Source organism: Ahaetulla prasina, chromosome 1, assembly GCF_028640845.1.
Source record: "Ahaetulla prasina isolate Xishuangbanna chromosome 1, ASM2864084v1, whole genome shotgun sequence".
In the NCBI taxonomy this organism is placed as follows: Eukaryota; Metazoa; Chordata; class Lepidosauria; order Squamata; family Colubridae; genus Ahaetulla; species Ahaetulla prasina.
In genome coordinates this window covers 114,295,110-114,319,438 of record NC_080539.1, presented here as the reverse complement: position 1 = coordinate 114,319,438, position 24,329 = coordinate 114,295,110, and the positions used below count along the sequence as shown (strand labels likewise).

At 42.9% G+C, this 24,329-nt stretch overlaps 1 protein-coding gene across 2 annotated transcripts in view; it reads left to right on the top strand.

Annotated features, from left to right (window-relative positions):
- The window catches only part of NT5DC1 (5'-nucleotidase domain containing 1), a 112,625-nt gene that overhangs the window by 68,878 nt on the left and 19,418 nt on the right, over positions 1-24,329 (top strand). For both annotated transcript variants that reach the window (XM_058173602.1, XM_058173594.1), the window contains exons 7-8: positions 21,817-21,991; positions 23,957-24,054. In XM_058173602.1, coding sequence (XP_058029585.1) covers positions 21,817-21,991; positions 23,957-24,054 — 273 coding nt within the window. The remainder of the gene's footprint in view (positions 1-21,816; positions 21,992-23,956; positions 24,055-24,329) is intronic.

Sequence of the window (24,329 nt, the reverse complement as noted above, 5' to 3'; positions counted from 1 at the left end):
ACCTCAACTTTCTGTGTCATTTCTGCCTTATTGTAGCCAATCAACACATCATCTCACTTTTTGCATTGTCCAGAATAGCTCAGGTTACATTCATATTCAAATGGCAGCACCTTGACTATTGAGATCCCATATTTTTAAATCCTGATGGATTTTCATTTACAGCATATATCTCTTTACTGATTATAGTACACATTCACAAGTTTATTTTGAGTTCTCAAGTTGAATCCTTAAGACTCCGACATGATGATGTGTCAGAAGAATTAGAAAAAGTCCTATGCACATAGGTCCCTTTAGGTATTAAGAGCTCAGCTACTATCAGTTGAACTTGGTGAATATTCAGAAATGGTAAGTGTTGTAGTACAATGTCTGAAAATTTCTAATTTCTACACTGTTAATATACCATTCTTAAAACCAACAATGCTGAATGTAAAATTCTCTTTTAATTCAAAATGTTGCATATGTTGCAGTATTGAGTCAGAAAAAGAATGTCCAGAAATTGTGTGAGAGTGTATTTGATTTGATTGATTCATACATGCTTTCTTATATGTGGCTTGCTCCCTCTGGTGGTACACAAAATTCATAACGGAAAAAAGTTGGACTGATTTGCAAGTAACTTAGAAGGGACACAAATTTGAGTGCTAATACATTCAATGTAAAAATGAAGCCTGACACAACTAAACAATCCTTTTAAATGTTAAACCTGTAAGATTACATTGATTCTGAGACAAATAGCCTCAGGAGCCTTTCTTAAAAGTTCTAAAGTTATAGTTTGCATTATACCCAAATATATATTACAACTAGCTGATAACCGACATTGCCCGGGTATTTATTTAACCCAATCCTGTATTAGACAGGAAGAGCAATTTCACCCTGAGCCCTGATTTCAGAATTAAATTAGTTAAAAATGTTTTCCCTGTGCCCCCAGAAGTATCAAGTAAAAGTAAAATGTAAAATGCAAAAGTAAAATCAAGTAAAATGATACCACCTTGTTGTTTTGCTAGCTGATCCTTGATCATTTGGTATGCTTTTTTCTGATCTTGATTTATCTGATCGCGATATATGCACTAAGCTGTTCAATGTTGTAGTTCTTTTCTCGTATGTAAGCTGCATGAAGTATGTCATGTCGGTCTCGTAGTGGTGCAGGCAGGCCGAGTTGCAGTAATGTTTTATTGATCATGGGCATACATTTGTCCTCAAGAATAATCAAAGCCTTGTTGAAAATATCCGGACCAAACATAATTTCTAATTACCAAATGGGATGCCCTATGCACGGTCACTCATGCTCTCGTTACCTCTCGCTTGGACTATTGCAATGCTCTCTACATGGGGTTCCCCTTGAAGAGCACCCGGAGACTCCAGTTAGTCCAGAATGCAGCTGCGCGGGTAATTGAGGGAGCAGTTCGGAGCTCCCATGTAACACCCATCCTGCGCAGACTGCACTGGCTGCCTGTTGTCTTCCGGGTGCGCTTCAAGGTATTGGTGACTACCTTCAAAGCGCTCCATGGCTTAGGACCGGGATATTTACGGGACCGTCTACTGCCATCTTCTATCTCCCAGCGACCGGTGCGTTCTCACAGAGAGGGACTCCTTAGGGTGCCGTCAGCCAAGCAATGTCGACTGGCGGCCCCCAGGGGAAGAGCCTTCTCTGTGGGGGCTCCTACCCTGTGGAACGAACTTCCCCCTGGACTTCGACAATTACCTGACCTCCGGACCTTTTGCCACGAACTTAAAACTTATTTATTTCGTCTTGCTGGACTGGCTTGAATTTTTAAAATTTTTAATTAATTTTATGGGTTTTAAATTTTATTAGTTTTACAGGGTTGATATTGTATTTTAAATGGGGCCAATTGAATAAGTTTTTTAATGTTTGTTTTTAGCATTGTATGTGTTGTTTTTGTATTTTACTGTGGCTGTAAACCGCCCTGAGTCCTTCGGGAGAAGGGCGGTATACAAATTAAAATATTATTATTATTATTATTATTATTATTATTATTATTATTATTATTATTATTATTATTATTATTATTATTATTATTAATGTTGGATTTTCCCCCTCACCAGAGGGAGCCCCCTTGTGAAGTACTGTGAAGTCATTACCATGGCAACTCCACTGTACAGCACAGTAGAAGCCATTTTAAGGCACAACAGGCTATATCTTAACAGAATAGACAACCCAAGGGGTGTTAGGGGTGTCTTACTCCCACAGCATTATTTCCAGAGAGTAAGTCATCTGTGTACCAAGTTTGGTTGAAATTGCTCAAAGCGTTCCAGAGTTATGTTGGAACATACAGAGAAAGAGAGAGACAGAGAGAGAGCCATTTAGATAGATAGATAGATAGATAGATAGATAGATAGATAGATAGATAGATAGATAGATAGATAGATAGATAGATAGATAGATAGATAGAGAAGGTCTTCTGCCTTGAATGGAGCGGGGGTGGGGACAGGACTAGAAGGCCTCCAAGGTCCCTTCCAGCCCTATACTTCTATGATTCTATACAAACCTCTTTTAAAAACATATAGATGTTACTCAAGGCTTCCATCATTTGTCTACAACTTCAGATTGCACTTTTTTGATATCCTACAAGGATCATAAATAAAGTCCAATTTAGAGCATGCAATAACAGCATCTCTAAACAGAGTCATTGGAATATTTTACTTAGATAACATATAGTCATTATTATCACCAACATAATCAACAATTAATAGCAGCTTCATTGATAAACTGCATCAATGTTTAATGTACTATTTTTATTTATTGTTGAAGGTGATACGTGGGGTGGTTCTAATAATTACAGTGTAATTAAAGCAGAAAACAGTATTCATTTAAAGACATGAATTCTACATATTTTACTCCTAGTTCCATCATCAACTTCCAACTTTCAGCACGAACAAGATAATGGTAATGAATAAGTGGATGGGTCTCCAAAGGACCCAATATAGTTTAGTTGTTAAAGCAATGGATTAGAAGCCAGACAACTGTGAGTTCTGCTCCTACCATAGGCATGGGATGACTCTGGGGCAGTCACTCTCTGAAGGCTACCAAACTTTACAGTGTTTCTGCAGATTTCCATGTTGAAAGCTAGATAACTTGAAAAGAGCATCCCTTTGTATAAGAAGTTAATGAAGTCTAGGATGGTATAACTCTCTACTATTCTGTTTGATCTTACTGAGAATTTCAGAGGGAGAGCTTTAACTTTTTAGTAGTTTAGGAAAACTGCAGCAGTAGTCTCTTTTGTTAAAGTATAAAAAGTGATTTTAAAATTATAGTAGTTTTTATATTGTTGCTTTTATTTAAATGACTAAAAATAGCTTCCCACATAGATAATAATAGGAATAGTAAGCTAAGAAATATTTCTTTGTCTTTCCGGGAAAATGTTATAACAATGGAATACAGCCCTGCTCACTTTTACAATGATTTCTGGTTGTCAATTGTTACTTGATAACATTGCTTTTAAAGGTTTACCTCTCAGTACTTTATTACATATCAGTTAAATTTGAATGTATGTGTTTTGTTTTGTTTTGTTTTGTTTTGTTGTTTTATTTTGTTGCCAAAGAGACTGTCAGTGCAACATAATAAACAATTACTTTTCTTAACTATTTGGGCATAATGAACAATCATGCTTAAATGATTGAGCACTTAATACTAAAACAAATTACTTTTCTATTTAAGAATTTTCCGGTTTCTTTTTTTCCAAATGGTTCCTTAGATTAAATGGATGCTTTCCTTTCTCATCCACAGAGATCATATTGCCCTTTCTGGCTTGATATAGATAACAAGTTAAATAACCTTCAATATACGGAAAGTCAGGTGCAATTTCACTTATGTCAGTGATCTGTTAACATCAGTCCAGGTTAGTATACTTAGACTTCAGCAAGGCATTCGACAAATTAGACCACAACCTACTTCTTGGTAAGCTAGAAAAATGTGGGATAGACAGCATTACCACCAAATGGCTTTGTAACTGGCTGACAAACTGTAATCAACAAGTAGTCCTTAATGGTACTACATCTACATGGAAGGAAGCAATGGAGTACCACAGAGTTCTGTCTTAAGGCTAGTATTTTTCAATATCTTCATAAATGTCGTTCATAAATGACTTAGATGAAGGAATAGAAGGAAACTCATCAAATTTGCAGATCACACTAAATTGGCAGGAATAGCCAACATCCCAGAAGACAAGCTCAGAATCTAAAAAGATCTTGACAGATTTGAACCATGGGCCCTATCCAACAACATGCAATTTAATGTAGAGAAATCAAAATTTTACACTTAGGCAGGAAAAACCAAAGCTACAAATACAGATTGGCTCAAACCTGGCTCAAAAACAGGAGGAACTTGGAATCCTAGTGGATGATATTTTCTTTTATGTACACTGAGAGTATATGCACCAAGACAAATTCATTGTGTGTCCAATCACACTTGGCCAATAAAATTATCTATTCTGTTCCGTTCTGTTCTGTTCTGTTCTATTCTATTCTATTCTATTCTATTCTATTCTATTCTATTCTATCACTTAAATATGAGGTAGAGAGTGTGCAGCAGCCGCCAAAAACATTAGTACAATCCTTGGTTGCATAAACAGAGGCATAGAATCAGAATCACATGAAGTACCGCTTTATAAAGCCTTAAGAAGACCACGTCTGGAATATTGCATCCAGTTTTGGTCACCCCACTACAAAAAAGATGTTGATATTCTGGTAAAAGTGCGAAGAAGAACAAGTAAGATGATTAAAAGCCTGGAGACTAAAACATGTGAAGAACGGTTGCAGGATTTGGGTTTGGCTAGTGTAGAGAAAAGAAGGACTAGGGTGACATGATAGCAGTATTCCAATATTTGAGAGGATGCCACAAAGAGGAGAGAGTCAACTTATTTACCAAAGCACCTGTAGGCAGGACAAGAAACAATGGATCGAAACTAATCAAGGAACGAACCCACCTGGAACTAAAGAAAAACTTCCTACCAGGAGAATTAACCAATGGAACACCTTGCCATCAGAAGTTGTAGGTGCTTCATCACTGGAGATTTTTAAGAAGAGACTGGACAATCACTTGTCTGAAATGGTATAGAGGGTCTCCTGCTTGAGCAGGAGATTGGACTAGAAGACCTCCAAGGTCCCTTCCAACTCTATTCTGATTGAAAACATTGACTCATTATGTAGTCCTCAAAATGTTTTGTAGATTCAGAACACCGTCACAAGATGGCAGTAAAATACATATTTTAGTGAAAGAATAAACTTGTGAAGGAATGCATTTTTTTCTTAATGATTTTCAATTGTCCTTTTCTCAACTAATGCGGAAAGCCTTATGTCATAAACAAGCTCAACAGCCTGAGAGATTTAGCTCCATTTTCCATCTGCTCTAATGTTACTAAAAGGCAAACCTTCAAACAGAAGTAGAGAAGGGGGGAAATGGGACCAAATGGATTGTGCAGGAAGTACAATGGACAACATCAGCAACTGTTTGAAATGCAGATGAGTGTTGCGAAAAGCAATCCTTTTGTTCCGCTTTTGATAATAAGCATTTCATTTCGTTTTCATTGTAAACTGTTCTGCATTTATGGTACATTAACCTGGCAGTATTTTGCAACACCCTGGGAATTCAGCGAGTTGCAGTTTTTTAGTATTTTGTATCCGTTTGCTGTCCTTACATTCCAACAAGGCTACAATTGCTCAACTTCATTGATTCACTAGGCAAAGACTGTGTTGCCACAAATCCTTTCCTGAAAAAAGAAGAAAAATAAAGCTCAATCTCTGTTTTCCTTCACTGTATTATTTTAAGATGTGTATAATCAGTAGCGTTTTGTAAGCTTCTTCGGCATTTAAAATCCTATTTTTCCATAGAGACATAGCAGTATACAGGTAGTCTTCAACTTACAATGGCAATTGGGATATGAATTTCCATCACTAAGCAATCCCAGTTGCCTTTGTTAACTGAATCCCATGATCGTTAACCAAGGCAACTTCCTGCTGGCTTCCCAAAACCAGGTCAAGTGGAAGCTGGTAGAAAGTTGCAGGTGCCAGGCAAGTCACAAGCAGTCCGGCAGACAGGTTAGTGGCTGCTGCCAAATGTAGGGTGCACAAGGATGTGAGCATGTGACATCCTTGGTGGGGGGTATTCAAGGGCGCAAGGAAGGTGGGTATGCAAAGATGCAATCAAGCCTTGGGGAGGGGGTGAGAGGGAGGCACAGCGAGGTTTGAGGAGGGTGCACAAGGATCTGAGCAGGCTGTGGCAAGGCTCAGGGAGGGCACGCAGGACTGTATGAGGGTCTAAGATGCAGCAACACTAAGAGAAGGTGGACAAGAGTACATGATTGGTTGGGGCAGCATATGTGCAGAGAGGCTGGAAGGGGGAACATATGGGACAGATTTAATCCAGTGATTTGTGACCTTTCCTGCCGGCTTCCCTATTGACTCTCTGGGGAAGCCAGCAGGGAAAAAGGTGAATATGTGATTATGGGCACTGCCACCAGTCATACGTGCTCCTAGACTGCAATCACATGACCACAGAGTTGCTGGAATAGCAGTTGTAACCACCATTCATTCAGTACCGTCATATCTTCAAACAATCACTGATCAAATGATCATAGAGGACCACCTGTGCTGATTTTAATGCTCCCTTAATGTTTGTTAAGAAACTATTGAAATGGTTACAATGCAGTTGTAACCACCATTCATTCAGTACCGTCATATCTTCAAACAATCACTGATCAAATGATCATAAATAGAGGACCACCTGTGCTGATTTTAATGCTCCCTTAATGTTTGTTAAGAAACTATTGAAATGGGTTTTAGTGGTATAGAATTGGTCTTGCGGGCACAAGGATGTTTGTGATGCTATTAGAAAATAATCAATCCTTTACAGAACTGCATTTTAACTCCAACCTTAGGATCCAATAGCACTGCCGGAGTCGTTACATAGCAGTAAGACATGGTCCATGAATGCACTGCCAGTTTTACAGATGCAACTGGTTGGCATAGACATCTGTAGTAAGCTACAGCAATGTTAAAATATTTGACATATGCATCAGTGGTGGGTTTCAGAATTTTTTACTATCGGTTCTGTGAGTGTGGCTTGGTGGGCGTGGCATGGCTTGGTGGGCATGGCTTGGTGGGCATGGCAGGGGAAGGATACTGTAAAATCCCCATTTCCTCCCGATCAGCTGGGACTTGGGAGGCAGAGAATAGATAGGGTTGGGGCCAGTCAGAATTTTTACTACCGGTTCTCCGAACTACTCAAAATTTCCATTGCTGGTTCTCCAGAACTGGTCAGAACCTGCTGAAACCCACTTCTGATATGCATCCTAATAACATTGTGCAAATGATGTGCTCATATAATTTGTCATTTATTTGCATCTGATCTGCAACATTTGCAACATCTGATCCAACAATTTAAGTTACATTATTTGTATTATGATTCAAACATGTTAACATTTGCCCTGCATTACCACCAACACCAGACCCAGTGGTCACCCATGCCGACTAGGAGTTTACATTGCTGTGTTTCCAGGTGTCACTATAGGGAACTCCCACCTGACTTGGATCCCTACACTTTTAGCATTCCAGAAGCTCTCAAAGACCTGGTTCTTACCCCATGTATTGGCTAGGATGGGGGCTGAGCTGGGAATGTTTGGTCAGGCATCTTCGATGGCTTAGCTGTTATTCTTATTTTTATTAATTGTGAGCTGCCTAGGCTCATTATATAAGATAGGCAGCCTTATACTGTAAGATTGGGCAGGTTGCAGATCCCATCAGCCAAAGGTATCGACCAGCAGAACTGAAATATGGGTCTTCTCTGCTGTAGCCCCTGCTTTGTGCAATATTCCCTCCTTGGAAATTAGAAAGGCCCCAACTTTGTTGCCCTTTTGCAAGGCTCTAAAAACTTGGCTATGAACTCGTACCTAGGGCTCTGAATGTGTTAAAAGCACTATTTGTTGCTTTACTGTTGGTTGTCTATTTCGGCGGCTTCATTTTCTGGCTGTTTTTATTGTTACTGTTTTTAGTTTCAGCTTATTGTTTTAATTGTTTTATAGTTTCAGAATTGCAAGCCACCCAGAGTCACGTGGTTGAAGTGAGAGAAGACAATTTGAAATATTAATTAGCAGTTTGGGGCTAGTGTCATATCATAGTTTTATAGAAATCTCAAATCCCTCCACTTGTGTGAAGGAGGTAAGAGAGCAATCAGATACACTGAGGAATGTTGTTATGCCTTAATGCAGCCAAAATATCTGGAAAGAAAAAAATAATTATTATAAGTAAATTCTTGGAAAAAAGTAGCTGCCCCAATATCTCAGATCTCATGTTAAAAGTTGATAATTATAAAGTTCTTTATGAGCATAATGAAAAAAGTAAAATTAATAGGCTGTTTTTGTTTAATATCCATTTCAGAAATGATTGTCAGTGCAAATACACAATCGTATAAATTAGTAATTGTTTAAAAAATGAAGGTTAGCGGTAATATTTTACAGTATATATGGTGGATGGTATTTGTATTTCTGCTACATAATGTTTTTCAAATCTGTGATCACTTACCAGATAAGCCAAGAAAAATTTGCACAGCCAATATAGTTTCTGGTTTTGTTGCTGAAGATTTAAGTTCTCCACAGAAATCTTAGCCTCAAGAGATTAAGACATTTGGTGAACAGTATTATGGAATGTTTAAAAGTTACCAAATCATAGCAGTAAATATTTCAACTATTGGTGCATGAATAACAGTTTTGCTTATATTTTGGAAAAAATCTTTCCTTGAACTATTTTTCCCCTGGCAAGTCATTCAAATGTTTAACATCTTTCTTTATATATAACCAAGGAGCAAATTCAGACGGAAAAACCAAGTAGTAGACCAGTTCAGGCTGATTTTGTACCATTAACTGAAAAATCTGAAAGGAATACAGGTAGTTAGCAGTCATTTAAGAGGTACCATGCAGGCAGGGTCCATGGGGGCAGGGTTGGTCAGGAAGGCTGCGGAAGAGTGTCCAAGAACTTCCGCATGGGGTGGGGAAAGCATGCGGGAGTGGTGCAAATTGGGGAAGGTGCATGGGATGTGCAAGAGATGCCACAGAAGTCATGCAGGTCAAGAATGGTGCACGGAGGTATGCAAGAGGGATCTGCTATCTCCCTGATCCATCCTTCCTTCCTTCCTTCCTTCCTTCCTTCCTTCCTTCCTTCCTTCCTTCCTTCCTCTCTCCTCTCCCCTCCCCTGCCCTGCCCTGCCCTGCCCTTCACTTCCTTTCCCAGCAGGCAGGGCTACTGCAAGGCAGGGGGGAAGGAGCGAAAGATTGTGAGATTGGCTAGGAAGTATCACAGAACATTGAAATTGAAGATCACATGACTGCAGAATCAGCCAGTTGCACTGAAGCAGCCACAACTTTCTCAGATTTCATTCCCTTGGGAGTCATGGCTCCCAGATTTGGGATCTGAAGTACCTTGGTTCAGAAATTGTTGCCCTGGGGTGCGCTGTTTTACCCAGATAAAGGTCATGACGAGAGTTGTAATAATATAATACAATTATAAGAGCCGGGGTGGTGCAGAGGTTAGAGTGCAGTACTGCAGGCTACTTCTGCTGATCACCGGCTGCCAGCAGTTTGGCAGATCGAATCTCGCCAGGCTCAAGGTTGACTCAGCCTTCCATCCTACTGAGGTGAGTAAAATGAGGACCCAGATTATTGGGGGCAATATGCTGACTTTCTGTTAAACCACTTAGAGAGGGCTGTAAAGCACTGTGAAGTGGTATGTAAGTCTTAAGTGCTAGTGCTAGTGCTATATATATAAGTTCCAGCAAGGGAAAGAGGTAAATGCCAAAGAAAGTATTTAAAGCCGGGAAGAATTTGAGTGGGTTTCCTTTTTGCTGTTGTTATTTTATTGTTTGGTGGTGGTTTGTTTTTGCAAAGGGTAATGATAGTTTTTAAAATTCCCATGGTAAAAAATGTTCTTGAAGCATCTGAATAGATCAACATATTTGCAAAAATATTGTCTCTGTCCCTTTCCCCAACCCCTCACTTTCCCTTCTCAGATTTTCTCTTTCTAAAGCTATCCCTAGTTCTTTGACTTGAGTTACATCCCATTTAGTATAAAATGTTTCCTGTAATTGCCAAATACCAAGTTTTTGTTGCTGCTCCTTATTTTGTTACATCTCCTAGAAGTTATAAATAGTAGAGATAGAATGAAAAAGTGAAATAGAGGGATGCATTCACTGGCATTTGGTTTCCAGGCCTAGAATGAAAACGATATAAACGTCCACCCACCAGACAAATATCTGAGCAAAGGAAAATTTGCAACATATCGGAGGCAGTCAGCCTTTAGTGCTTACTCATTTTTGCTGCGATTGTGCAAGTGCCCAGTTTGAAGCATCTGCCAGATGTTCCCTATTTCCTATTGCAGAGCTATTGGCAACCACTGTGGCTCTTGCAGCCAGCGCTGCCGAGAACTCTGGCTTTGCCTTTTTTCATTTGTGCTTCTTCCTCCTCCTGTTGTGACAGTCAGACTCTTGGCCTGGCCAGTGCCTTCAGACATGAGGTAACTTTTTCCAAAGGGAGCTGAATGATATGGAAAAGTCGTGCTGCACGGTAAATAGGAATCATCTGTGGGCTTCGTTGGAATCAGATTTATAATGTTTCTTTCCAAAGCACTTAAACTATTTTATAAATAGATAGGTAGCTTTCCCTAAAAATAATGTATTGTGAACATTCCTTTGCATGCACACAAATCTTTTCTACACAAAATATATTTTTTCTATCAAAATTCATGTGCAAAGTGGCTGAGGAATTCTGGGACTTAAGTCCACACATCTTAAAGTTGCCAAGTTTGAGAATAAATAAATAATTATTGCCTCTTGAGTTTGTTTTTTGGCTCCTGGCAACTGTCTGGATAAGTCCCTGCTGTTTTCTTGTCAAGATTTCAGAAGCTGTTTGCCATTGCTTTCTTCTTAGGGCTAAGAGATAGTGACTAGCCCAAAGTTTTAGAATGTCTTCAAATAGAATAGAGGTCGAAGGGAGCTTTGAGGTCTTCTAGTCAAACCTCTTGCTCAAGCAGGAGACCCTGTACTACTTCAGACAAGTGGCTGTCCAGTCCCTTCTTAAAAACATCCAGTGGTGAAGCACCCACAACTTCTGAGGGCACACTGGTTAATTGTTCTCACTGTTAGAAAGTTTCTTCTTAATTCTAGGTTGCTTCTCTCCTTGTTTAGTTTTTATCCACTATTTCTTGTCCTGCCCTCTGATGCTTTGGAAAATAAGCTGACCCCTCTTCTTTGTGACAGCCCCTCAAATACTGGAATACCGTAGGTCACCTAGCTGGCTTTGTACCTAAATAAGGACTAGAACTTACAGTATCCCAATTTGTAGCATGGTGCCTTAACCATTAGACCAAACTGGTTATCAAGTTTCAAAAAAACTGAGCTAAATGGATCAATCTGGCAAAAAAATGTTAGAAAAATGTAGGCGGTACTGGAAGATTGAGACAATCAATCAGGAATAATGCAGTTCACAGATAGTTTTATTTTAAAAAAGAAAAAAAGAAGGTCATATGGACACTTGCAATTCAGGGGAAAAGCTTCCCAGTTGTATGACTCAGACAGATTTATGTGGAATAAAGTGATTCCAAATACTTAGGAATGTAAAGGCAATAACCAGTGCTATTATTTTCACCCAAAAGCAAACTTACTAGCAACTGATGCAAGAACAATGTTATATACTCTGTTTTCTTTCAAAGCTAGTCAAAATATTAACATAATTTGGACTAGTTGCAGTTGCTAAAAAACCAATCCTATCTAGAATGTATGATTATAAACTAAACCAGAAGTTGATATGTCTCTTGTTTGTTTGTTTATAGTAATGTTTAGTTTTTCATTAAATGTCATATTTTATGTCCATCTTTTTCTACAATGTAAAGAACTTCTACTAGAGCCTCCCAATATTTACTTTGGATGCTTAATTTTAATTAAGCATTTTCCAAGGCCAGACTAACTAGGTTTTTGAAATAGTTCTTCATTGTATTATGCCTCTTATCTTAGGCTTCAGTCTATTAGAAATACCAAATTAAAAGAAAGTAAAAAAAATTACATCCCAGTACAAACATGTTAATTTACTTTTTGAGTAGCTTACAGAAATCTCCAAAAATAAGTTTTAAGACAAGCCTTTTTTCAAAAAGCATGCATACTTTAATACATTTGATTATTTTCATCAAGTTATAGGTTTCCAAAATAAATAGTAGGCAGATTATACTGGATAGTAATTTTATTTTCAGATAAAGCTATAATGTCCTTTCTGGTAAAGAAACAGTGGTTTCATTGTTATTAGAACTCATAGGACTATATTTGGATTTTGAAAAACTGTCCTGCCATTTTGCACCGTATTTGAATTAGAATTCACTCAATTAAAAAGTTTCCAGCATACAAGAAACTGGTAGGTTAACAAGAAAGATAGACTAGAAGAGGAAGAGGTATTATTCATAAACATTTCATGAAAAAAAAAAATTTGCATATTCCTAAACATTTCATCGTAAAGTTGTGCACTGAGAGCATATACACCAAGACAAATTCCTTGTGTGTCCAATCACACTTGGCCAATAAATTCTATTCTATTCTAAGTCCACCATCAATCTATCATTTCATCTATGAATTATGAACAAGACAGAACAAGTATCATAAAGTAAAACAACAAGCATAATCTGCCCCCCTTTTCAAATGTTTCCCACTTGTAAAGTAAAGATTCGTTTCTGGGTTTTTTCGACTGACGATTTTCTAGATTTCTCTCCCATGGTGACCAATTCTTTATATGTAGGAATGCTGAACTTTAATCAGGGTGAGGACTGGTTTTGGAGTTTGAATAGTGCTGCAAATTCTATTCCCCAGCTAATAGATGGAGCTAATACAAGTATTTCAACATTTCATTTAAATGTGATTCAGTGTAAACAAAATCAAATATAATTAAGATGAAAACTCTTGAATTTTCCTCTTTTATCACTTGAAAAAAATAAGTTTTCTCACAATATGGGGAAAGGAGCCAAGGGTTTAAGAGCAAAATGCAACCTTCTTAGATTATTATGTTCCTTTTCCACAGCTGATAGGACTCATTTTAGGAATTAAGTGTCTTTAGATTCTCTCTGGAGAATCAAATCTAATCCTCCTGACCTCTGTTCTACTTACAGAATACCGTTTTGATTTGCTTCAGTACAATGAGAGTTAGCACTTCAATGGTACTCCCAAAAATTAGTGATAAATTCTTTGAATTTTATCATGATCTCCTTATCAAAATTAAGTAGTTTTCTAATGAGCTAGTATTCAAATCCATTAGAAGCAGTAGTGGCATTCATTTTCCTTCACTACCGGTTCGCAAATGTGAGCATGTGCGCCACCTCTGTGCATGCACAGAGCATCCGTGATGACGTCTAGGTGGGTAGATGGAGCCTTCCACCCCCTCCGCTACCCCTTCTGCCCCCTTCGGACTGGGTAGAACCGTTAGAATCCCACCACTGATTAGAAGGGACTAGTCAAATGGCTGAAATGGCAAAATTGACTATTTTGATTAAAGAGAAGACTATAAATGCTTTTGTTTCCACACGGGGACTGCTTCTGAACTTCGTGCTTGAAGTGGAAAAGAATGAAACTTTGATTTTGGGTTTTACAGATTAGATTGATAGATCTTTATAGAAAAGATCTATATTATTCATATTATTAGGAAAAAGCAAAAAGTTGTGATTTGATGTTAATGCCTTATTTTACTGCAACAGAGAGAGTCAGGTGTCAGTGTTTCTTTTTCTCTTATGCTCCCTCACTTTTCTTCCCCTTCTCCCTCCCCATCATTTTCCTATTTACTTTCATGTTTTGTATATTATTTTATCTTATAACCGAATAGAAATGTTAAATCACAAAACAGAAGGGACTAGCCAAAGAAACTTTATCCCAAATCTGGTTCAATTAAGGTTCATAGCATAACATTTAATGCTTTGGGATGCAAGCAATTTTGTCATGTTGAAGTTAGTGCTTTAAATCCAGGTGCTGTTTTAAGGCATCTGCCAAGCTCATATTGTTACCATCTAATATTACAGTTTTAAGTATCATTTGTTCCTTCTCATATAATAGTTGAAGATTAACAAAGATTAAATCTTTATTTTGGTTTTGATCAGAAAAGAATTGCGTACATTCCACACAGAAAAGTAATGTCTCAAATTTTTTAATTGGTTCAGGAAACCCGACCACAGATATTTAGTGGGAAAGATGAATCTGTATAGAAATATTAACTGATTTGGTTTGCAAGTTGCAGTCAGGAGTGTGTATCTTTAGTAACTGTTGGAAATTCTGCCCAAGTGTAATTCAAGTACCTGATCAGACAATACGAATTGCTGTATTCATCATTCTATTTCATGTGAACTTTTGCTTGCTGGATACTGAAATTTTGCCTTTTTTATGATATTGTTTAAGAAATTTGTTAATTAAAGTCCAGTCAAAACATTCATTTTTAGCACTCAGCTTTGAGGAAGAGTTGTAAAATTATTCATACTTCCTGTTCTGTACTGGGCAGAGTCTGCCTTACGGAGTACTTAGATATGATGAAGCGAATCACCCTGCAAGACTCAGATTAAAGAATTTGGAAAGATGGAAGTAACATTTCAATTAAGAGATTCCTAGAACCCAAATTCAAAAGTCAACTCACATGGGGTTCCACACAGGAACAGGAAGCAATAAATCCTGGGAGACAGGCAGCAGAGGCCTGTGAAAAGTCATTGTTCTAGCATTTTCTGAAATGGAAGTGTTTATATCTCAATTTCCTGTATCCCGCTTGAAGCATGTAAAATTCTGCTAATGATCTAACAGTAACAGAGTTGGAAGGGATCTGTTGTGACCCAGGTTCCTGGACCCGGACTCCTGGACTCGGATGATTCAGAAAGTGAGGGAGAAGACCTGGCCAGCCCTGCTTCTCTTGAGCCCTTTCCCTCCCTGGCACCCACTCAAAGGGATGGGGAGGGGCCGGCACAGCCTGATTCCATGGAGCCTCCTTCTGATTTGGCAACGCCCCAAGAACAGTTTTGGAGCGATGCAAGGTCACGTAGACGTAATCGCCGTGCGCAGCAGCGGAAGAGTTGGGACAAAGCCAAGTCATAATTGTCATGCAGTGACATCTGCAGAGACTATAAATAGGAGGCGGGACTTCCTGGTTTTTTGTCTTGGACAAAGTAATGAGTTGGCGCGAGCTAATGAATTGGCGAGCTAACTATTTCAATGGAGGAAGAATATATTCGTGAGTAATTCTGGCCTTATCTATAATTTCCTCGTTATCTCCAGAAACTTGGCAGGCCCGTGGGTAGACGTGGCCAGGACATGTATCTATGTAAATAAAAGGAAAAAAGGAAGGCCTCTGACGGACTCTTTGCTGGGAGTATTGGGGAAGGAAACAGAACATTTTGTCCAAGACCTGACTAAAACATCTTCCACCAAAGATGGATCAGCAGCAGGTACAGCAGCAGTTAGAGCAGCTACAAGCAGCTAATCAACAGCTCCAGCAGCAAGTGGCTCACTTGGCAGGCCAACTTGCTGCCAGGAATGTGCCTGCAGCCCCCCATCCTCCCACCTCCTCCTCGCCGCAGTGCCCGATAACCGTGCCGGATAAGTTTTCTGGGCAGCCTGAGATGTTCCCGACCTTCTTGGGACAGTGCCAGCTCTACATGGCTATGAGGCCAGAGGATTTCCCAGACGACCGGGCTAAGGTGGCCTTCGTGATTAACCTTCTTCCGCTCGGCTGCTCGATGGGCCACGCCCCTCTTGCTCCAGGACAGCCCCCTGCTGGCGGACCAACAGCGTTTTTGGCAGCACCTACGCACCATGTATGAGGGCCCCGGTCCAATGCTGACGGCAACCAGGCGCCTTAAGGGACTCAGTCAAGGGAAACGCCTGCAGGAGTACATCGCGAATTTCGTCTTTTGTGCCAGGACTCTGACTGGAATGATGCAGCGCTGGTGGCCGCGTTCCAGGAGGGACTCTCAGAGGAATTGCAAGACGAGCTGGCCCGCGTGGAGGCGCCGCGGACCCTCGACAACTTGGTGCCCCTTTGTCTCCGCCTCGATGCCCGTCTGCAACGGCGGCCGTCCGTCGCACCCCGGGACCCTCCGTCGACATCTGCACCCCACTTCCTGCACCACCAGCACCCAGGGTCGCCCACGCTTTGTAACCGCCATGAAGAGCCCATGGAGTTGGGAGCGCCAGACCTCGCCTAACAGCCCAGGAGCGGAACCGAGGCGCCAAGGGGATTGTGCCTGTACTGTGGGAGCCCGCCACTTCGCCGCTTCTTGCCCCAGAAAGCGGCGGGCACGACGCCGTCCCCGAATCACAGCGTGACCAATCGGGAAGCGGAGCAGGCCCGACTGGGAAACCCTAGGTCGGGCACGTACTAAGCCCCCACTGGACGCTATGGAAGTAGACTCTGGGCCCCTCGGCATCTGATTCTGGACACACGGATATGGTTGGGGAACCAGTCGGACGGGCTCCAGGCGCATGCGCTGGTGGACTCAGGGCCACAACAAACTTTATGGACCAGGCCTTTGTGACCCAGTTTGCGGTCCCGTGGTTCCGTGGACCCTCCGATGCGGTAGAGACAATTGATGGGCGAGAACTGGTGTCCGCCCCATTAAATTCGCCACCCAGCCTTTGCGCCTGGCTATTGGGGACCATGAGGAGGCGATCCAGTTTTATGTCACGGCGGACCTTCATTTTCCTGTGGTCCTTGGGATGGCCTGGCCGGACCCACGATCCTCAGGTGGCCTGGTCGCGAACACCATCTCTTTCCCGAGTCTGCAGTGCGTCGATCACATCCGCCACACCTGTGCCGGCCAGAACGCCCCACCGCTGCCATCACCTTGCCTCCTGCGCTGACGGACTTCGCCGACGTGTTCAGTGAGAAGGAGGCGGACCGACTACCCCCGCATCGGCCCTACGATTGCCCCGTGGACCTTCTGCCCAACGCACCACTGCCTGTGGGACGCCTGTATTCCCTGTCGGTGCCCGAGTTGGCCGCGCTCAGGGACTTCCTGGACAAAAACCTGGCCCGAGGGTTCATCCGCCTTCAAAGTCCCTCTCTCGGCCCCGGTCCTCTTTGTGAAGAAGAAGACAGGGACTTGCGCCTATGCTGTGATTACCGCGGCTAAACGCCATTACGGTGCGGAATCGCTACCCCTGCCGCTCATCCCGGAGCTACTGGAAAGGTTGCGGAGGCCACGATCTTCACCAAGCTCGATCTCCGGGGGGCCTACAACCTGGTGCGGATGCGAGAAGGAGACGAATGGAAGACGGCATTCGGCACCCGATACGGACACTACGAATACACTGTCATGCCATTTGGGTTGACCAATGCTCCCGCCGTTTTTCAGCACTTCATGAACGACGTGTTCCGAGACATGTTGGATCGGTTCGTGGTTATCTACCTGACGACATCCTGATTTACTCGGTCCAGGAAAGCCACCTTCGACACGTCAGTCTGGTTCTGCAACGCTATGGAGCAACAACTCAATGCGGCTGAGAAATGCGTCTTCTTCCGGACTTCCATAGAATTCCTCGGCATATCATCTCGCCCGAGGGCATAGCCATGGACCCATGTAAAGTAGAAGCTTTGTGTAGCTGGGAAGCCCTCGTCGGGTGAAGGATGTTCAGCGCCTACTGGGCTTCGCCAACTACTACCGGACCTTCATCCCGGCTTCGCCACACTGACAGCTCCACTTACCCAGCTCCTCAGGAAGAAGGTTGCATTCCGTGGGGTCCCCGCAGCAAGAAGCATTCACAGCCCTCAAGAAAGCCTTCGTCACGGAACCCGTCCTGAGGCATCCCGACCCGCCCGCCTTTTGTGGTGGAAACGGACGCGTCCAATGTGGCTCTGGGAGCGGTGCTGCTACAGGCTCCGGCGAATGGTGGCACACTTTTCCCTGCGCTACTACTCCCGGAAACTCAACCTTCCGAGCGCAACTACACTATCTGGGAAAAAGAGTTGCTGGCTATCAAGGCTGCATTCGAGGCTTGGCGACACCATCTGGAGGGGGCCCGACATCAGGTGGAGGTCCGAACGGACCATCGGAATCTCGAGCACCTCACCACAGCTCGGAAGTTGGACCAGCGGCAGATCCGGTGGTCGTTGTTTTTTGCCCGGTTCAACTTCCGCGTGACCTACATTCCCAGCGGTCACAACCGGAGGGCGGATGCCCTGTCCCGCAAGCCAGAGTACCTCTGCGCCAAGGACCCCCTTCCTCCACGGACAGTGCTGCCGGCAGAAGCCTTGGCCGCAGCACGGGAGCCAGTGGACTTGCGGGCCCAGGTGCGAGGCGCAGCGCCAGGACGCCTGGTCGCAGCAAAGGAGAGCGGAGGTGGGCCCCGCGACCCCTTAGACCTTGGAGGAGGACTTACTCAAGTTTCGGGGCGATTATATGTGCCCACAGGACCACTCCGAGCCCTCGCCATGACCCAGTGCCACGACAACCCTGCAGCAGGACATTTTGGGTTCTTCAAGACCCTCCACCTGGTGACACGGACCTTTGGTGGCCCAGTGCGGCATGATATACATGCCTACGTGACATCCTGCGTACCGTGCCGGCAAGCCAAGACCGCCACGGGGCCCCTCCCGGCTCCTCCAACCCTTGCCGACACCCGACAGACCCTGGGGCGATCTCTATGGATTTCCTGACAGACCTGCCGCCGTCCTCTGGGTTCACCACGGTGCTGGTGGTGGTGGACATGCTCACCAAGATGGCACACTTCATCCCATGCCGCTGACTGCCCACAGCCGCAAAACGGCCCGCCTCTTTCTGCAGCACATCTTCCGCCTCCATGGTCTACCGGACAGGGTGGTTTCGGACCGCTGGAGTTCAGTTCACAGCCCGCTTCTGGAAGAGCCTGATGGCCGCGTTGGAGGTGCAGGTATGTCTGTCGCCATCGCACCATCCGGAGACCGACGGGGTACAGAGAAGGTCATCGGTATACTGGAACAGTATCTCCGTTTCATCAACCAGCAACAGGACAACTGGGCCGACTACCTGTCCCTGGCGGAGTTTGCTTTTAACAACTCTCAGCACACCTCTACTCAGATGACCCGTTCTTTGCCAATGTGGGTACCATCCGCGCTCTTCCTCTGGCACCACCGGACTCTCCTGTTCCCGAACGCAGACCTTCCTGACGGAATTGCATGCGGTCCAACAGTTGGTACGCCAGCAGCTGAATCGGGCAAAGGAGGACTACAAACGGTCCGCCGACCGCTCCCGACGGGCAACGCCCCGCTGGCAGTTGGAGACCGGTGTGGCTCTCCACCAAACACCTCCCGTCCGACCGCCCGGTAAAGAAGTTGGACCACCGATTCATCGGCCCGTTCCTGTCGAGGCAGTCATCAACCCGGTAGCCTACCGACTGACCCTGCCACGATCCATGCGGATCCACCCGTTTTCACCGGTCCCTTCTGGTTCCTGAGGCCACACCGAGTCCCCTTCGGTGCCCAACAGCACCCGTCACTGTCGCCGAGGACGGATCGGAGGAATCTGAAGTCCACAGCGACGAGACTCCGCTGGCTGAAGGGTCGTTTCCAATATTTGATCGCGTGGAAGGGATACGGGACTGATTTCTCCTGGGTAGATGCCTCCGGCGTTCATGCCCCTGACCTGGTGCAGGCCTTCCATGGGCAGAACCCAGCCCGAGCGCATCCCGATCGTCAGCCCCGGGGGAAGGGCCCTGCGGTGAGGGATAGTGTTGTGACCCAGGTTCCTGGACCCGGACTCCTGGACTCGGATGATTCAGAAAGTGAGGGAGAAGACCTGGCCAGCCCTGCTTCTCTTGAGCCCTTTCCTCCCTGGCACCCACTCAAAGGGATGGGAGGGCCGGCACAGCCTGATTCCATGGAGCCTCCTTCTGATTTGGCAACGCCCAAGAACAGTTTTGGAGCGATGCAAGGTCACGAAGGCTTGATCGCGTGCGCAGCAGCGGAAGAGTTGGGACAAAGCCAAGTCATAATTGTCATGCAGTGACATCTGCAGAGACTATAAATAGGAGGCGGACTTCCTGGTTTTTGTCTTGGACAAAGTAATGAGTTGGCGAGCTAATGAATTGGCGCGAGCTAACTATTTCAATGGAGGAAAGAATATATTCGTGAGTAATTCTGGCCTTATCTATAATTTCCTCGTTATCTCCAGAAACTTGGCAGGCCCGTGGGTAGACGTGGCCAGGACATGTATCTATGTAAATAAAAGGGAAAAAAAAAAGGAAGGCCTCTGACGGACTCTTTGCTGGGAGTATTGGGGGAAGGGAAACAGAACAGGATCTTGGAGATCATCTAGTCCAATCCGCTGCTTATGCAGGAGACCTGTATTAGGGATTCGAACTGCCGACCTTTCTGATCGACAAGCTCACTGTCTTAGCCATTGAGCCACCTAGTCAGGCATCTGTTGATTTTCACTTACAGTATAAGACATATAAACGTTGCATTGCCTAGCCAGCAATGGAACTGGTAGAGCCTACTGTTTATACTCTCTAAGATTCTAAAATATTTCTTTTAGAATTAGAATTGAGAATCTGCAGGTACAAGAACATACGTCTGATAGATTAGGTGTTCTTGTTCACCTCAGGGCTTCCATACAGTAGCTGGTTTCTCTTAGTTAAGAAATAGCTAAGGAAATTCCAGTTCTTGTTCTAATTAGAAAGTTTCTGGAGGAACAGAGCAATATCCAGGGAATGTTGAGGCTGTGTCTATATTAAATTCAATTTGCTAAAGAAAATATATTAATGATTTTATAGTTGTGACCAGCAATATAGTTTTTCCAGGTATAAACTGTGGATTGAAATTCCATTCCCATGCTCTTTTTAGCATTCTTTAATAGGTCACAAACCAGGAATGCTCAGTTATGCAAATTCCATCTGCCCACTAGAATATTTATGGCAGCTCCCTTTCAATACCTTTCCCAAAGGAAATCTATCAGCTGCTTTTTAAAAACTTAAGCATTTTTAAAATTGAGTGGTGTTTGAATGCAATGAGTTCTGAGACAAATGCTAAAAACAGATTCTTGGACATTGATGGGTCAAACATGTGGCATATTCAAAAACAGGGAGGCAGGGAATTTGCGGGTTTCTTCCCCTAGGGAGATACCCTAGGAAGGACCTTCTTCTGGGTCCCTAGATGGGACCCAGAAGAAGGGCCTTCTCTGTGGTGGCTCCCTCTCTCTGGAACATCATTCCCCCAGAGATTAGAACGGCCCCACCAGTGGTGTGTTCTAACCAGTGTTACCACCGGTTCACTTTGCGCACATGCTTTGCGCGCAATCAGCGCGCACATGCCCTCTTTGCTCGCACACAAGCACATTGAATTGCTGAAGAGCTGAGGCATCGCAATCAGCACTGCCACACCTTTCAGCTGGGCTAAAAACAAAGGAATAAAGGTAGGTATAGTGCAGGGGCAGGCAGGAGGGCCCAGCTGAAGGTCGGAGCGAACCGGTTCGCTCTCAGATCAACATTTCTGCTACCAGCTCTCCCAAACCGGGGAGAACTAGTAGCAACCCACCATTGGCCCCCACTCTAACACTCTTCCAGAAGGCGCTGAAGACTTGGTTCTGCCAGCGGGCCTGAGGAACCCAGAGCTGGATGTAGCCCATTAAATGTCTCCTCTGATCGGCTGTCACCGGGGCGGGTATGATTTTGTTATATGATATGATATTAATTTATTTTATTCTTTTTATTAGTTTTATTGTTTTAAATGAGGTTTTATATTCTGTAAGCCGCTTTGAGTCGCCGTGGGTGAATCGGCAGCTATATAAATTCAATAAATAAATAAATATTTGACCATAATCTTTCTTTCTACCTTTCAGAAAACTGCGGAATGTATTTTCCTGAAGTGAAAAGCAACCCAGGAAAATATATACAGTCTTGTCCTGATTCTGTCAAAAAATGGTTAAGAAGATTGAAGGAGAGTGGAAAGATTCTGCTATTAATTACTAGCTCTCATTCTGATTATTGCAGACTATTATGCGAGTACGCTTTAGGGTAAGTGAATGTTGTGTTACTTCCAGTTTTTGCCTGCAAGTAGTATAGCAGTTAAAAACAGTTCATGGTAGTGAAATCTTTCTTCCTGCATGCTCTGTTAGTTATTTGGAGCATTCCTCTAAATCTCTCAACCTGAGTAAGGATGGCTGGAAGCCACCAACAATATTACTTAAGGTTGCTATTTCTCATTCTTGATAGAGAGGGTTAGAAACCTATCCAAAAAGCCCTTTTATTCCATGTGTATAAAAGAGTTTTAGAATGAGATGATTATTATAAATAGTTAACAAGTTCTATTATACCTGAATACTAAATATGAAGTTTGAAACCAAATTGCTTGTTTCTTTCTGTGTAAGTAGAACAAACTTCTGAGAAGGCTGCACAAGATAGTAGCTTGACTCCTGCCATATTAGTGATCCATGTAATATTCAGTACTAGGGTCTACTTTAGTTGCTCTCATTGAGCAGTTTCGGCAGAAATATAACAGAATAGAAAAGCCTTATAGAACGCGTTTTGCTTCATTTTTCCACACTTCTGAATTTCTGTACACAGAATACTGGAAATCCCCCAAATCCCTTCCAGATGTTTCTTCTTTTTTTTTTTTCACTGATTCTGCAAACACCATATTCCTCATATTGTACAATATTGTCAGGCATCCTCGGGACCAGTCTAGAAAGTATGAATGACATGGGGGCTCAGATATTGTGTGCAGTTATTTGGCTGGAGTATCTATTGGCTTAGTTCAGTGGGGTATGTGTCTGTTTTGATGGTTTGCTGCGGCAATTTGGTGGATGCATTAAAGCAGGGGTGCCCAACCCCAAGACCATATCAGTCTCTGGCCTGTTAGGAATTGGACCACAGAGCTGAAATTGAGCAGTGGAAGAGTGAGCAAAGTCGAAATCATGTCCTCCCTCCCCTCCCCCCAGTCTGTGGAAAAATTGTCTTCCACAAAACTGATCCCTGGTGCCAAAAGGGAGGGGGGCGCATTAAAGTTATTCTTAATTGTACTTCTGTTTTTATTTATTTATTTATTTATTTATTTTGCATGGCTGGCCGTCTCACCTAAGCAACTCTTTTAAGATCCTTTATAATGCATTTTTTGTGGCTTGTTTAACCACAAAACCTCCCACAATTAGGTATTTTAAGATGGGCAACCACGTACAATTATTAAGTAAATAATGTATGTGGCCTTATTTGGTTGCTAGCAGCTAATTAATCTAGATTTCTTAGTATGTCGTTAACAGAAATAATTCATTGGAAATGGATGTTTATTTCATGTTTTGTTGAATCTTTACTACTTCCCTAATATGTTCCTTCAAAAAGGAGGCGCAGTGGCTCAGTGGCTTTATAATGCTGGAGATAATCTCTGCTCCAGCAGTTTGCGTCCTTGCACTGTGTGCACTGTGTGAACTTCTGTCACTCACTTCACCTTCTGCCCATCTAGCAGTTCGAAAGCATGTTCTGTGTGAGTAGATAAATAGGTACCACTTTGGTGGAGCAAAAGGCTGGCGCTTTGTATAGCGGCTAGAATCCTGCCAGCACTGAATCTTCCCAGTTGTGATGCTCATTTGCAAGAAAGCTTTAGTGGATGGAAAAGGGCCTTGTATGATGCTGCAGGAAAAGCTGTTCATCTTTCTTTCTGGAATGAAGCTAGCTCGCCTTTCCTGTGGCACACTGTAGAAGCATGCAAACATGTACCTAACTAATCAAGCAGTGAACTACTACTCTGCATTAGCATTGTAATCTCCTATACTATAACAATGCCATGTGCTAAATTTAAAAAAAATCCTTCAAAAGACTGAGCTATTACTGCATGCAGATAACCCATATAAGATATACCTGCATATATCTTGTCTTTAGCTGAATATATTGTCGCAATTTTCACCAAGGGAGAACAATAATGGAAATGTTGTTTGTGCTTACTCATACAGATGAAAATATTAATTTAATTTGTTTTTGTTGTTGTAGGAATGATTTTGAAGACCTTTTTGACATTATAATCACAAATGCCCTGAAACCTGGTTTCTTTTCTCAGACACCAAATCAAAGACCTTTCCGGACTCTGGGTAAGCGAGAAATAAACATATTAATATGGAGGTCAGCAAAGACATTATAAGCAACTTTACTGGCCATCTGATAGTTGTCCTCCTTTTATTTTATCCTATTCTTTTTCACATTAGAGCTACCTAAATTCCTAAAATATCTGGAGAACATACTGTTTCTAGTATGAGTGGGAAAGACATTTGTTTGGCTCACTGGTTTGTATTAAAATGGGAGGAGGGGTAAACCTGCAGTTCCTAAGCTAATAGGTAAACTAAAATGCAGTGAGCCTTTGCTTTAA